Genomic DNA, 15000 nt, shown 5'->3' on the forward strand with positions numbered 1-15000 from the left:
TTCTGTAGTCTTCTTAGAACAGACCCGTGTGTTTGAGCATGTGTGTGTGTGTTAAATTAAAACAACTACATCTCTTAATCCAGATAACTCTCACATCTGCAACTCTTTATCCAGATAACTCTCACAGCTATAACTCTTAATCCAGATAACTCTCACAGCTGTAACTCTTAATCCAGATAACTCTCACATCTGCAACTCTTAATCCAGATAACTCTCACAGCTATAACTCTTAATCCAGATAACTCTCACAGCTGTAACTCTTAATCCAGATAACTCTCACAGATGTAACTCTTAATCCAGATAACTCTCACATCTGCAACTCTTAATCCAGATAACTCTCACAGCTATAACTCTTAATCCAGATAACTCTCACAGCTATAACTCTTAATCCAGATAACTCTCACAGCTGTAACTCTTAATCCAGATAACTCTCACAGCTATAACTCTTAATCCAGATTATTCTCACAACTACATCTCTTAATCCAGACAAATCTCACATTTTATTCTCGATATTGCTGTACCAGCCTCACAGATACAATATAATGTCTCTCTCTCTCCCTCTCTCTCCCCCTCTCTCTCTCTCTCTCCCCCCCCTCTCTTCCTCTCTCTCTCCCCCTCTCTCTCTCGCTCTCTTCCCTCCATGTATTTAGTGGGGAGAGTGGCTCTGGGAAATCTGAGGCCTGTAAACACATCCTGAAACACCTGGCGGCTCGATCCTGCCATAAAGACCTCATCTTAGGGGCACAGATGATGCACGTGAGTCCTCTCTGTCCCTTTGGGCCACTTTTCTTCCAGTTCTCCTCAGCTTGCTCACCCTCCCGGAGCGCTGGAGATGGGCCGCTGGGAGCCCTGCTGGTGCCGGCGTTCCCCGTGTGGGTTGGGAACACTTTATCTGCAGCGTGTACTGTGTGTGCTGTGTGTGGATGTGCCGAACCCTGTACTCCCGCACTGGAGGATTGTCAGGAGCTAGGCTGTAGAGGGAACTGGGCGGAGTCTTTGTACTGAACCTGTGGAGCTGTTGCAAGGATGTTCTAAGCGGAATGTTCTAAACGGGATTTTCTAAGCGGAATGTTCTAAATGGGATGTTCTAAGCGGAATGTTCTAAACGGGATCTTGTAAGCAGAATGTGCTCGGTTCACTCACATGAACGTGAATGCATGCAGGTTTCAGCAGTGATGCCTTTGGGTCAGCAGTGTCATATCGCCACCTGGTGGTGCAGCGTGTCTGAGCTTTGAAACCATCAAGGCTCAGAGTAGTTGTGCCACTGTGCAGGTTTCCTTTTCTCTGTCTCGGTGACTCAGGCGAATGCCGTCCTGGAGGCTTTTGGTCATGCTAAGACGCCGATGAACTGTAACGCCAGCCGCTACATCAAGCTGCTCTCCCTGCAGTTCTGTGGAAGGAGGAGGACCCTGCTCAGAGGTGTGTGTCCAACACTAACCCCACTCACCACTAACCCCCACCCACCACAGACGGCCTCCCTCAGCCTGCACTGTGAATATCTCCTGTGGTGTGTCAGTGGCGCTGGTTGTCCTCCAGAGGGCGCCAGCGCTCCATTTATAACTCAGTTGCCTCCCGCAAACTGCACCCACATCTGGGGAAGCCCCAGTGCTGACTTAAACAGACCGTGACTCCAACACAACCGTGTTTGGCGTCCGCAGGTGTGGGATAGCTCGCGCTTTATTATTATAGTGTAGCCGAAGCTATCCTGATGTCTGTAGCGTGTCCTGTTTGGGGGGATTAAGGGTTGTGTGTGTGTGTGTGTGTGTGTGTGTGTGTGTGTGTGTGTGTGTGTGTGTGTGTGTGTGTGTGTGTGTGTGTGTGTGTGTCCAGCACGTGTGTACACCTACATGCTGGAGAAGACCAGAGTCATCAGCAGAGATCAGCAGAACCTGAATTTCAACGTGTTCTACCTGATGGCTAATGGCCTTTCAGCTGAAGAGAAAAGCAGGCTGTACCTAAACAATATCTTAGCCCACAGGTACACACACACACACACACACACACACACACTCTCACAGACGCACACACAGGTACACACACACACACACACTCTCACAGACGCACACACAGGTGTACACACACACACACTCTCACAGACGCACACACAGGTACACACACAAACACACAGAGTTGTCCCTTGATTTCAATTAACCATTAACAAGAGCACCTGTCAGAAAGGTCACTGAAAGGTCATAACGTCATCAGAGTCCATTTATAGTAAACTGAACTGTAGAGCACTCACAACCTCACACAAAGACCTGGAGGTGTTTCTGAAAGCTCACCCATGAGTAAGCGTGCGCGTGTGTGTGTGTTTTGTAAACTCCGCCATCACTCTCTGGCCATCACTCCACTGCTCCATGTGCTGATTGATGTTGACTTTGTAATTTGAGTCCAGAACCAGGTGACAGGCTGTAGAGTATGTGTAGAATGTGTGTAGAGTGTGTGTGTGAACTTTTACTTAGAAAAAAGCAGGTTTTGTGCAAATCAGAGTATGTGGCAACAGTCCCATTCGTCATTGTGGCGTCTTCGTCTGGGTCCATCCTGGTCGTGGGATTACAGAGGTGGTTGTCGGTGCCCATATCCCTCCATTCTGCCAACTACGTTCGAATTATTGTGTGTGTGTGTGTGTTTAGGTACCTGAGCTCAGTGGAACCCAGTGAAGTCCTGTCTGCCTGCCCTCGAGGCAAAGAAAAGTTGGCAGCCCTGAAACAAGCTCTGTGTGCACTGGAGTTCAGGAAACCGGTACAGACTCTACGTTCTACATACCGACCAATTGCTGTGTACACACACAAACACATGCACATACATGGTACATTTGTGTTGCATAAATGCAGTGTTTGTAGTGCGCTGTGTGTGTGTGCGTGCGTGCGTTTGGAAGAGAAGAGTTTTATGTTGAATAAGAAGGTGAAGTGGTCAATTCAGCTTACTCATTAACACATTACATTTGCACACATATTCACTACATTGGTTCTGTTGTACCCATAAAGAGATGAGTTATCACCCCCACAGTGTTGGACACATTAACACCCAACTGTCTGCTCCAAGGAAACGCTGTGTATGTTTTTAAGTGTCTAGTACAGACGGTTTTTAGGTGTGCGTGCGTGTGTGTGTGTGCGTGTGTGTGTGTGTGTGTGTGTGTGTGTGTGTGTGTGTGTGTTGCCTAGGGCATTGGCAGTAGTTCTAGCCATGCTCTTATACTGTGTTGTAGGAGTTTACAGTCAGAGTTTGGTAAGACCTCTCCATTAGCACAGGTCTGCAGACGGATGGCTTACCAGCTAATAACACACAACACCCACAGAGGCTCTGACGCCACTGACGTCACAGCCTCACTCCACCTGTGTGTGTGTGTGTGTGTGTGTGTGTGTGTGTGTGTGTCTTCACATCTTTGAAATCTGCCTATAGCTGTGTAAGGTGGGAAATTCCATCCAGCGTGCCGAGGTTTAGAGCGCATTGCTGGTGTTTCCGTGAGCTGGACAGGACAGTAGTTCCACCCTAAGCGGTGGGAGCACAGAGGAGTGATATAAAGATGGTGTGGGATAGGTGTTAAAACTGGCATCTTGGTTTGTCCTGGTTAAAATTGACACACGCACGCAAACCTCTGAACGGATGCGCCTCATCTGAATTCCCATTATTGTGTAAACAGAGTTAGCTGAACTCTTTCACAGAGCCTTGGTCTGTAACCCAGCGTAGAGTAGATTAAACACAAACACACACACACACCCTGACCACCCACTGTGTGCGCATATCCCCTAGGAGGTGGAGAATCTGTTTGTGGTCCTGTCAGCTCTGCTACACCTGGGCGACTTGCGCTTCACCACCCTGACCGACGCTGATGCCGCCCTGGTGTCTGACCTGCAGCTGCTAGAGAAAGGTGAGCGGTGCGGTGGTGCGCCGCGGCCAGCAGGGGGCGACGGCCGTGCAGCTGGCCGGGGGGGGAGTGCAGAGAGAGTCACACACCCACCAGCCTGGCTTGTTTACATCATTTCTACTGTGGTCTAATAGCAGGCAATCCGTACGCAATGGAAAACTCTCGCTCACACACACACACACACACACACACACACACACACACACACACACACACACACACACACGCACGCCTGTCCTGCCTTTGCCTTCTTCTTTACATAACACATCACGTACCACGGTACAGACCTGAACCACGATAAACAAGTGACATCAGCACTCCCCGTCTCACACACACACACACACACACACACACACGAACTCACAATGTGGTCATTATTAACAATACATGAGTTCACCTTCTCTGATGTCACAGTGGTCCCCATGAAGCTGCGCGAGCGCGCACACACACACACACACACACACAGCTACAGCGTTAACAGCACACAGCTGTTGTCTCATGGTGGGATGGTTAAGGGAGTGTGTGTGTGGGGGAGCACCCAGGCCCTGGTGTTCAGGTTCACACACACCCCGCTCCAGTAAGCTCTGTGGATCAGTAAGACCTTCTGTTTGTTTGTGTGTTTACAGTGGCTGATATGCTCCAGGTGGACCCTGGAGACCTGGCCTGTGCACTCACCTCTGATGTGCAGTATTTCAAAGGTACACTCTGTAGTGGGGGTTGATGGGAAGGTTGTGGGGTCAGCAGCAGAGATGAGACTGCACAGCAGCAGTGTGGAGACACAGACGTGTTGTAAAATGAAGCGCTATTAACAGAACATCATCTCTCCAACACGGGGAGTGTGTGTGTGTGTGTGTGTGTGTGTGTGTGTGAGATCTAAGTATCAGTGGCCTGTGCCAGGTCTCTGCATCTGTGATGTAAACACCCATCTGCAGTCATGTGTACATCTGAGTGAAGGGTCACCCCGCCTCCATGCTGGACGTCCCCCTCTCCGGGCGTCCGGAGCAGAGGACAGCGTCCCAGCACTGGGGTTCTCCCGGCTGTAGTGTCCAAGGGACATGGGGGAGGATCTCTGGACTGACGGCCAAGCCCTGGTGGCCTACAGCGTGCGCACTTGGCTGTGTGTGTGTGTGTGTGTGTGTGTGTGTATGTGTGTGTGTGTGTGTGTGTGTGTGTGTGTGGACTGGCACACTTCCCAGGTCGTGACACCGTGGTGATGTGGTGACGCGTCTGTCTCACTTTATAAGAAGCGTGTGACACTGTTTCTGACCCTTAACCTAATCCACGCTGCAAACACACTGACCTACAGCCTAAAATGACACACACATCACTGTCTGTTTCTCTTCCTGCCTGTCTCTGCTCACTGTCTCTTGTTCATCTCTGTAGTCCTATTGTCTCTTCCTAACAGTTAGACAAAATGGGGAATGGTTTGTGTGATAATGACCCAATTGTTTTCTATTGTATTATGCGTGTGCATGTGCACGCACGCGCGTGCGTGTGTGTGTGTGTGTGTGTGTAAAAGAAATTGTACAGTTTGTTTTACAGTATTGTATGTGTCATACAGCTCCTACAGGAAGTGGACTAATGGCAGGGTGTGTGTGAGACCCTGATCACGCACAGTGACATCATGTCCCCTCTCAATCTCTCGCTGTCTCAGAGAGCAGCACGGCGGTGCCAAAGCGTTCCTCGCGATCATCACGAACGTGCCCCTGCACAAAAGGCCACTGCGGATAGTCACCATGGCAACCACACTGGTCAGCGCCGTAGGCTAGTGCTGTAGATGGCCCCCCATAAACCTCACCTTGTCGTGCTTTCGCTCAGGTGATGTCATCACCCGTCGACACACTGTGGAGATGTCCAACTACCAGCGCGATCTTCTGGCCAAGGCCCTCTATGGAAGACTGTTCAGCTTCCTGGTCAATACCATCAACGGCTGTCTCCAAGGTCCAGAGGAGAACCCTGGGTAGGTGTCACAGCTCACGAGTCTTCATCCCACCACCCGAATAAAGTGGAAAACAAGCCAAAAAAGAATAAATACAGTGATGTGTAAGAAGGCGGGAGAGTAAGTCACGAGTAGTGTGTGTGTGTGTGTGTGTGTGTTGTATACCTCAGCACATTCCTTGCAACACTAGATACAGAACACACAGCCCCCCACCACGACTCCCTGCTTACCTACACAGATTTAAATCCCTGACCAATCCCTCCAGCTGTAAGGAGGGCTAAGGAGGAGTCAGCACACCCTTCCCCCAGCCCTGCTGACCACACGGACCAGGGCGGAGCTTTGGAACAGCTCCCGACCTGGCCCCTCCCTCTAGTCATCGTTATCACGCTGGGGGCATGGCTAATGGCTGAATAACCTCCCGCAATCCCGGGCATGCGCTAACACGCGTGAACACGCACACGGAGGGCAAAGTTTCAGACACACTCACATCTTTTGTTTGTGCCCGATGTAGATCACTGGTGTACTTAACAAGAAGGACATGCGTACAGCGGGGAGGCACAGAGCGCCACGGCAGGTCCAGGCTGGACGTTAGCTCCCCGCTCAGGGTTCCTGCCTAAGGGTCTCAGTTGGGAATAGAATTTGGCCTTCCATGCCTTCCTGAGGCTTAACAGTGGTCTTACACACACACACACAAATGTACACACACATATACAAACACAAATACACACACACATATTCATTCACTGCAGTGGCATTCCGACTTTGCCTCGCTCAGCAGTTCACGGGCCGACAGTCACTAATGAGGAGAGAAGGGAATTTATTACTGACCAATGAGAGTTCAGCAGAAATCACAGAGAGCGAGAAGATAACATTATATACATAATATAAGACGAAGTGTTCGGAACACTGTGTGTGAGTGTGTGACTGTGTGTGTGTGCGCGCGTGTCTGTGTGTGTCTGGCTGAACCACGGCTCTTCCTGTGTGTGTATGCAGGGACCCTGACCTCGAGATCTCCATCCTGGACATTTTCGGCTTTGAGAAATTCCAGAAAAGCAGCTTTGAGCAGGTGAGTCAAAGGTCGTGACGTGCTGGTGTTTGTGCTGATTCCCGTAGTGGTAGGCTCTTCACCTCACAGGACGCGGCTTGTACTGTCCCGCACGCATGCGCTTTACTCCAGCGACGTTAACTTGTACATCCGCAAACCTTCCCGCTCATTCCCACCGTGCGTGCAACCATTTCGACACGTTGGCAAGCCCCCGCGGCCGTGGGCACGGCCTCCGCCCTCTGCCCTCCCCCCACCTCCGGCGCTGGTCTGCGTCCCAAAACATCTTCACCTCCACGACACAAGGAGGCTCGGGGCTGATTTACGTTGGGTGTGCCGTGTGCTGTGCTTCTGGAAACACACCGCTCACCTGAAGCGCTGTGACGTGAATGATGTTTGGACTCGACTAAGATCCTCACGCTAAACCGCCAGTGTGAAAGGGCGTCTTGCCTAACTGGTCTTTACAAACAAACCGGAAATACTGAACCTTATATTTGCATGCACTCTTGACCTAATGTGTCTAACACATGGGCTTCTGTAATGGGTGCTAGTCACGAGACATCTGGAATTGTCTGAGAACATCAAACATCAAACGTGACTAGACGTGACTCTTCTGTTTTACCGATGTCTGGGGCTGTGTAGCGCTGCCGTGGCACTCTAAACGCGTGTGTTTATGCTGTGATTAGCAGCAGTGTTGTAGGGTAGGATGTTTGTCTGAGGCCTTTGAGTTCAGGGTTGAACAATTCCACGAGAGGACCTGTGGTCATCTCAGAAACCGAATACGGAGTGTTAGAGTCTCTCTAATGCAGCGTTTGGACGTATGTGTGTGAATTGGGTCTCAGGCTGTGGTCCAGTGCAGGTGCAGTGCTGATCACTCTGTCTGTGTGTGTGTGTGTGTGTGTGTGTGTGTGTGTGTGTGTGTGTAAGTCTTGAGTGAAAGGTGTAAATTAGTAGTGGCTCTGGACAACATAGGTGCTTACCCATAATCCCCTGGGAGGTCCCTATGTGTTGATGTGTGTGAGGGGTAATGACATGTCAGTTGTTCATTTCCTTAATGGGATGCTGAAGTGCTTGTGTGGAAACGACAGGGATTCACTGTCCTGACCTTTCTAAAAGAGAGAGAGAGAGTGACACTAACACACCCACCACACCTCTCTCTATTTAATAATAGCTCACTATATAATAATAAATATATTAACAGGATAAATGTCATTGTACTTATTATTGATCTTATTGTTATCTTGTTTTATGTTTACCATGTATTTTATTATATATTTATATATCATTTCTATTTTCTCATTCATTACGGCATTTAGCAGACGCTCTTATCCAGAATGACTTACAAAGTGCTTTGTCATTTACTCACAGAACACATCCTAGTACAGTACAGCAGGTCAGAGTCCAACATACCAGTGAACTAGAATACTGTAGAAATAGCAGGGATCACTGCTGGGGCCTAGAAGTGCAAAGCACACATAAGCTCTGTAACACGTTATTATTTATATTATTGATTTATATATAGTTTATTATAAATTGTCTTTTTTATTCTTTTTTTACATTTATAATTTGTTTTTATTACTTCAATACTTTTATTTCTATTTAGTTTCACATTATTTCATTTGGCAGAAGTGTACCTGGTGTAGTCATGCCAGTAAAGCCACCTGAAATTGAATAGAATTGAATTCGAGAGAGAGAGAGAGAGAGAGAGACCCCAGTGAAGTAGTGAAAAAGTGTGTGTGTGTGTGTGTGTGTGTGTCTGCGCCTTATCATGATGAAGTAATTACTGTAGTGTTTGCGAACAGAGCCTGTGAGCTCCCAGATGAAACCTTAACGTCTGTTGTATGGTCATGTGAAGACCTGCACAGCACTCTTAAATATTAGTGCATCATTTGTATTTGTAGTTAATCACTCTGTGTGTGTGTGTGTGTGTGTGTGTGTGTGTGTGTGTGTGTGTAGCTGTGCATTAATATGGTCAGTGAGCGCATCCATCAGTATACCACAGACGTGCTGTTCCAGCAAGAACAGCAGGAATGTCTGCAGGAGGCGGTTGCCATGGAGACGCGATGCGCCCCTGCCGACCAGCCTGCAGCTCTGGACTACTTCTACCAGGTAGTGAGTAATTCTCTCCACGCCAGTACACCCACCGTGCCTCACACCGTATGAAAATAACACTCATCCTATGAATATGTGTAGTTTTGTTAAAGCTGTCCTGTCGTATTTGGTTTATCCTCATTTATTGTCCCTTCTTTCCTGTTCATTTATTTATTTGACGTTTGTATTACTCTTATCTTGGCAATTGTCATGTTCGGTTCCAAATTATTTGCTTTGGCAAAACTGTACCTGGTGCAGTCATGACAATAAAGCTACCTTGAAGTGAGAGAGAAAGAGAGAGAGAGAGAGAAATCAGGGACTGGTGGCGTGTTCTCTGTCAGGCTCTGCACATATCAGTCAGACTCCTGAGTGCTAGAACAAACAACAGGTAAAGAATAGCAGTAACGAGCACACACTCACACAAACACATACACACGCACATATTGACCTCATTGCAGTATTGAAGGTCAGCTTAGGGGTGATGACGCTGATAGACCTTTTGGAAATGTAATATTTTGTGAGTCAAAAGCATGAATCAGTCCTTTGTGAGGTTACAAGTCAACATTTACATAAACACACACACACTACCTCTCAGCTCTGTTACTCACACACACTCCTACTGCCACACACACATACACACACACACACACACACACAATTTCCTACAATGTGCTATTATTGTCGGTGGGCTAATAGCCATCCTGGGCCGTCCTGTTCTATGGCCTGAGGGTTCATGTTTGGAACATATGAGACAAAGTAGTGGTGTGTGTTTATGTGAATGTTTCCATATGGTGTGTGTTTATAGCACTCAGCTCCCACTTTGTAGATGGAGTGAACAGAAGAAAGGTGTCTATTGGAAATCGAGAGAGAGAGAGAGAGTGAGAGAGAGAGAGAGCAGGAGAGAGAGAGGGAGAGGGAGAGAGAGAGTGGGAGAGAGAGGGAGAGAGAGAGAGAGGGAGAGAGAGAGCAGGAGAGAGAGTGAGAGGGAGAGAGGGAGAGAGGTACAGTAAAAATAGCAGTAAGGGTTCGGTTTGTATTGTAGACTGATGATGCAACAACATTTCTATGTGAAGCCTGAAGCTCTAACGTGTGTGTGTGTGTGTGTGCAGAAGCCTCACAGCCTGCTCTGTGTGTTGGATGAGGAGAGTCAGTCTCTGAGGCCATCCGAGCTGAGCTTGTACGTAAGGCTCCAGGGGCAACTGGACTCAACCCCCGCCGACCCCGTCACCTTGACCACCAAGGACGGCAACGGCAACCCCCCGCCCGAGGACCACGGCCCTGTGTTCTCCATCACACACTACGCCGGGAGGGTGAGCCGCCCAGACGCAGCACCAATTCTGTTTCTTATTCGGAACCAAAGTACTGGACGTGGAGGTGCTGAAGATGTGCGTGTGTGTGTGTGTGTGTGTGTGTTTGTGTGTGTGTGGCTTTGCAGATGAGCTACGACCTGACAGGCTCACTGGACAAGAACAGGGACACTCTGCCCCAAAACATCCTGTTTGTGCTCAAATGTAAGAGCCACGCGGTGGTCCGGCCAAACTCCGGCTGGAAGGAACGCTCCCTTTGTTCTCTCTGTATGTGTGTGTGTGTGTGTGTGTGTGTGTGTGTGTGTGTGTGTGTGTGTGTGTGTGTGTGTGTGTGTGTGTGCGTCTCTCCCTGGCTCTCTCTCAGACACACACAAACACACACACATATCAAAGAGATTCCAGATGAATGAGTGGGGAGGATCGTGTGGTCAGGGGGCAGAGCTCAGACACACACACACACTCTTTCTCTCTGTTGGTTTAAGTGCCCTGGGTGTTGGTTGTTCTGCTGTCGGTAGAGTACATGCGTCAATTCTAATGGCAGTTCATTTTAATTACGACAAGAACACACACACACACACACACACACACACACACACACTCACTCATGCATGCATGTATGGAGGGTGCTTGCGAGGTTAACAATGGTTATTATTGTTTGGGATGTTTTCAGGTCCAGGCTGAAATGTCTTCGTCTGGCCTGTGTGTGCAGTATTAATATTAAATCACACTGCAGCCTCGTCCGTACTCATAGATTCTTTCTCAGTGGAATAAATCGCAGATGGTTCCCAGCATTCCTCAGCTGTGTAAGAACACAGTTTGCTGTATAGGGCTGTGCTTCTGAACTGAACACTAAGTGTGTGTGTGCGCATGTCTGTGCACTCGCGCATATGTACATGTGCGTGCATGCGCGTGTGTGTCTGTGTGTATATGTGTGTGTCTGCGCACGTGTGTGTGTGCACATATGTGTGTGTACTAGTGTGTAATTTTGTGTACATGTGTGAGAGTATGTGCGTGTGTGTGTGTGTGTGTGTGTGTGTGTGTGTGTGTGTGTGTGTGTGTGTGTGTGTCTGTTCGGTACTGAACAGAGCCGGGTAGCCCTGGCACGATGAAGCTGTGAAGATGATGAAGACGTTGGCATTAATCTTCCTCTCTGTCTCCCTCCTGTTGGTCGTGCAGCCAGTGACAACATCCTCATCCACCAGCTGTTCCGTGTCAGGCTGACGCAGACGGGCACCCTGGGGCCCGAGATCCAGCACCGCAGGCTGTCGGCGCACACGCCCCGAGGCCCCGGTCTGCTCAGACCCGGCGTGGCCTGTCATGCCCACAACGACCAGAAACACCTGGAGTTCAGCAAGGTACTTCTGGTTCTAGGTGGTTTCGGTATTTATTTATTTGTCTGTTTCTTGGTTTCTGTGTTCAGGCGGCAGGGTGTCAGCTCCCACTTTGTTCCGGTGACCTAGTGGTGACCCTGTCAGGACCTCAGTTCAGTAACGGGAGATGAGGAAAGAGTCTCCTGTCTGAGCGGTTATGCGCTTGGAAAGCAGCACTCGCTTGTGACCTTGGGATTTGTGCAAAAAATGTATTGTAGCATGTAGGCGCACACACACACACACACACCCTTGTGAACCCAATACTTTTAAACATCAAACACTAGAGGACTGGGTCATCAACACCACAACGCTGGCCAGAGAGCAGACAAATCAGAACAAAAGGACGATTCCTGAGCTGTAGTGAGCTGTAGTGAGCTGTAGTGAGCGATGCTGTTTTTAGCTCATCCGTGAGAAATGCCCTAATTTACACTGTGCTACCCCAAATCCCGTCACACACTTTTCCAATGTTCCATGGAAGCAGCCAGCTGTTCTTGGGAATCACGTCCCCCTGTATCACTTGTCCCGCTGTATCACGTGTCCCGCTGAATCTGAAGACACCACTTGCTTTATTCTACTCCTTCAAAATGACTATGACGACATAAACCCGTTTCTTTCGTTCTCGTCATCTCTCTCTCCATCTCTCCATCTCTCCATCTCTCTCTCTCCATCTTTCCATCCCTACCCCACCCTCTGCCCTTTACCCCTCATCCCTACCCCACCCTCCGCCCTTTACCCCTCATCCCTACCCACCCTCCACCCTTTACCCCATCCCTACCCCACCCTCCGCCCTTTACCCCTCATCCCTACCCCACCCTCCGCCCTTTACCCCTCATCCCCACCCTCCACCCTCCGCCCTTTACCCCTCATCCCTACCCCACCCTCCGCCATTTACCCCTCATCCCTACCCACCCTCCGCCCTTTACCCCTCATCCCTACCCCACCCTCCGCCATTTACCCCTCATCCCTACCCACCCTCCGCCCTTTACCCCTCATCCCTACCCACCCTCCACCCTCCGCCCTTTACCCCTCATCCCTACCCCACCCTCCGCCCTTTACCCCTCATCCCTACCCCACCCTCCACCCTTTACCCCTCATCCCTACCCCACCCTCCACCCTTTACCCCTCATCCCTACCCCACCCTCCGCCCTTTACCCCTCATCCCTACCCACCCTCCACCCTCCGCCCTTTACCCCTCATCCCTACCCACCCTCCACCCTCCGCCCTTTACCCCTCATCCCTACCCACCCTCCACCCTCCACCCTTTACCCCTCATCCCTACCCCACCCTCCACCCTTTACCCCTCATCCCTACCCACCCTCCGCCCTCCGCCCTTTACCCCTCATCCCTACCCCACCCTCCACCCTTTACCCCTCATCCCTACCCACCCTCCGCCCTCCGCCCTTTACCCCTCATCCCTACCCCACCCTCCACCCTCCGCCCTTTACCCCTCATCCCTACCCACCCTCCACCCTCCGCCCTTTACCCCTCATCCCTACCCCACCCTCCGCCCTTTACCCCTCATCCCTACCCCACCCTCCACCCTTTACCCCTCATCCCTACCCCACCCTCCGCCCTTTACCCCTCATCCCTACCCACCCTCCACCCTCCGCCCTTTACCCCTCATCCCTACCCACCCTCCACCCTCCGCCCTTTACCCCTCATCCCTACCCACCCTCCACCCTCCGCCCTTTACCCCTCATCCCTACCCACCCTCCACCCTCCGCCCTTTACCCCTCATCCCTACCCCACCCTCCGCCCTTTACCCCTCATCCCTACCCCACCCTCCGCCCTTTACCCCTCATCCCTACCCCACCCTCCGCCCTTTACCCCTCATCCCTACCCCACCCTCCGCCCTTTACCCCTCATCCCTACCCCACCCTCCGCCCTTTACCCCTCATCCCTACCCCACCCTCCGCCCTTTACCCCTCATCCCTACCCCACCCTCCTGACGCATCCTCTATGCCCTCCAGCACCGTATGCTCAGGGCCACGCTGTATAGGCTCCGCCCCCAGTGGGCGGCGGCTTCCAGAGGCACTGTCTGCACTGACGCGCGGACTTGGACTGTCCGGCTGGCTCGTGTCCGGCGCGAGGCAGATCAGGCACTGACCCCCCCGTAGCCGCGGTGTGAGAAACACAGACGCCTTCAGACTGTTACATAAGAGCTGCTCGTGCTCTCAGACAGTGCCATGGCAACAGCGATATGAAGTCAAGTTCTGACCTCTTTTCTTGTGGTGGGAATGTCAAGGCGGAACCGGTCCGGTTTGGTCTGGGCAGCGCTGGTCGGAGGGAGTGGAGAGGAGTGAGGAGAGAGTCCTGGGATGCATTCTGGGAAGAGGAGGTGTCTGGGGAATTTGGGAATTGGGGCATCTGCCAAAGCTTCACTGCTTGGTTCTGGGTGTGTGTGTGTGTGTGTGTGTGTGTGTGTGTGTGTGTGTGTGTGTGTGTGAGAGAGAGAGAATGGGGGCATCCATACATATGTGCCTACACCAGAATGAAAAAATGAAACTAGAATAGGAGGCTAAGTGAGTGGTAAGAGGGGAGATACCCACCTGCCCGGACCCATCCACTTTATTTTATAGTTTAAAGTCTCATTCTCACTAGCTCAGTTCACCTGGCGTCAGAGATGACGTTTCTATGCCAACGGTGCATGGAAATGTGGGGCTGGAGTACTACATTACACAAGCTCAGTGTGTGTGTGGGTGTGTGTGTGGGTGTGGGTGTGAATGTGTGTGGGTGTGTGCGTGCGTGCGGGTGCGTGCGTGTGTGTGCGCGTGAATGTGTGTGTGTGTGTGTGGTTGTGTGTTGGTGTGTGGGTGTGTGTATGTGCGTGTGCCTGTATTTGGGTTTATATATGTGTGTGGCTGTGTATGTGTGTGTGTGTGGTTGTGTGTGTGTGTGTGTGTATATGTGGGTGTGGGTGTGTGTGTGGTTGTGTGTGTGTGTGGTTGTGTGTGTGTGGGTGTGTATATGTGTGTGTGTGTGTGTATATGTGTGTGTGTGGGTGTATATGTGTGTGTGTGTGTGGTTGTGTGTGTGTGGGTGTGGGTGTATATATATGTGTGTGTGTGTGGCTGTGTATGTGTGTGTGGGTGTATGTGTGTGTGTGTGGTTGTGTGTATATGTGTGGGTGTGGTTGTGTGTGTGTGTGTGGGTGTGTGTGTGTGGGGGTGTGTGTGGTTGTGTGTGTGTGGTTGTGTGTGTGGGTGTGTGTGGGTGTGTGGTTGTGTGTGTGTGTGGGTGTGTGTGTTGACCCAGGTCCTCATCTCCTCCTCCTTTAACGTTCTCTTCTCTCACCTCCTTCACACCTTTCCTCAGCCTGCTGTTGATCTTTCTGTCCTGCACACACACACACACACACACACACTGATAAATGCCACGTTACT

At 50.6% G+C, this 15000-nt stretch overlaps 1 protein-coding gene across 7 annotated transcripts in view; it reads left to right on the top strand.

The window, feature by feature from the left end:
- Positions 1 to 15000, top strand: part of myo16 (myosin XVI) — a 109817-nt gene that overhangs the window by 68951 nt on the left and 25866 nt on the right. For 6 of the 7 annotated variants that reach the window (XM_081720514.1, XM_081720516.1, XM_081720515.1 and 3 more), the window contains 12 exons: positions 651 to 756; positions 1302 to 1419; positions 1831 to 1978; positions 2634 to 2742; positions 3754 to 3871; positions 4495 to 4566; positions 5687 to 5828; positions 6801 to 6873; positions 8806 to 8961; positions 10050 to 10250; positions 10376 to 10451; positions 11424 to 11602. In XM_081720514.1, the coding sequence (XP_081576640.1) occupies positions 651 to 756; positions 1302 to 1419; positions 1831 to 1978; positions 2634 to 2742; positions 3754 to 3871; positions 4495 to 4566; positions 5687 to 5828; positions 6801 to 6873; positions 8806 to 8961; positions 10050 to 10250; positions 10376 to 10451; positions 11424 to 11602 (1498 nt within the window). The remainder of the gene's footprint in view (positions 1 to 650; positions 757 to 1301; positions 1420 to 1830; positions 1979 to 2633; positions 2743 to 3753; positions 3872 to 4494; positions 4567 to 5686; positions 5829 to 6800; positions 6874 to 8805; positions 8962 to 10049; positions 10251 to 10375; positions 10452 to 11423; positions 11603 to 15000) is intronic. The other variant, XM_081720513.1, reaches the window with a different exon arrangement.

This window comes from Electrophorus electricus, chromosome 9, assembly GCF_041902795.1.
Source record: "Electrophorus electricus isolate QZ-2024a chromosome 9, ASM4190279v1, whole genome shotgun sequence".
Lineage (NCBI taxonomy): Eukaryota > Metazoa > Chordata > Actinopteri > Gymnotiformes > Gymnotidae > Electrophorus > Electrophorus electricus.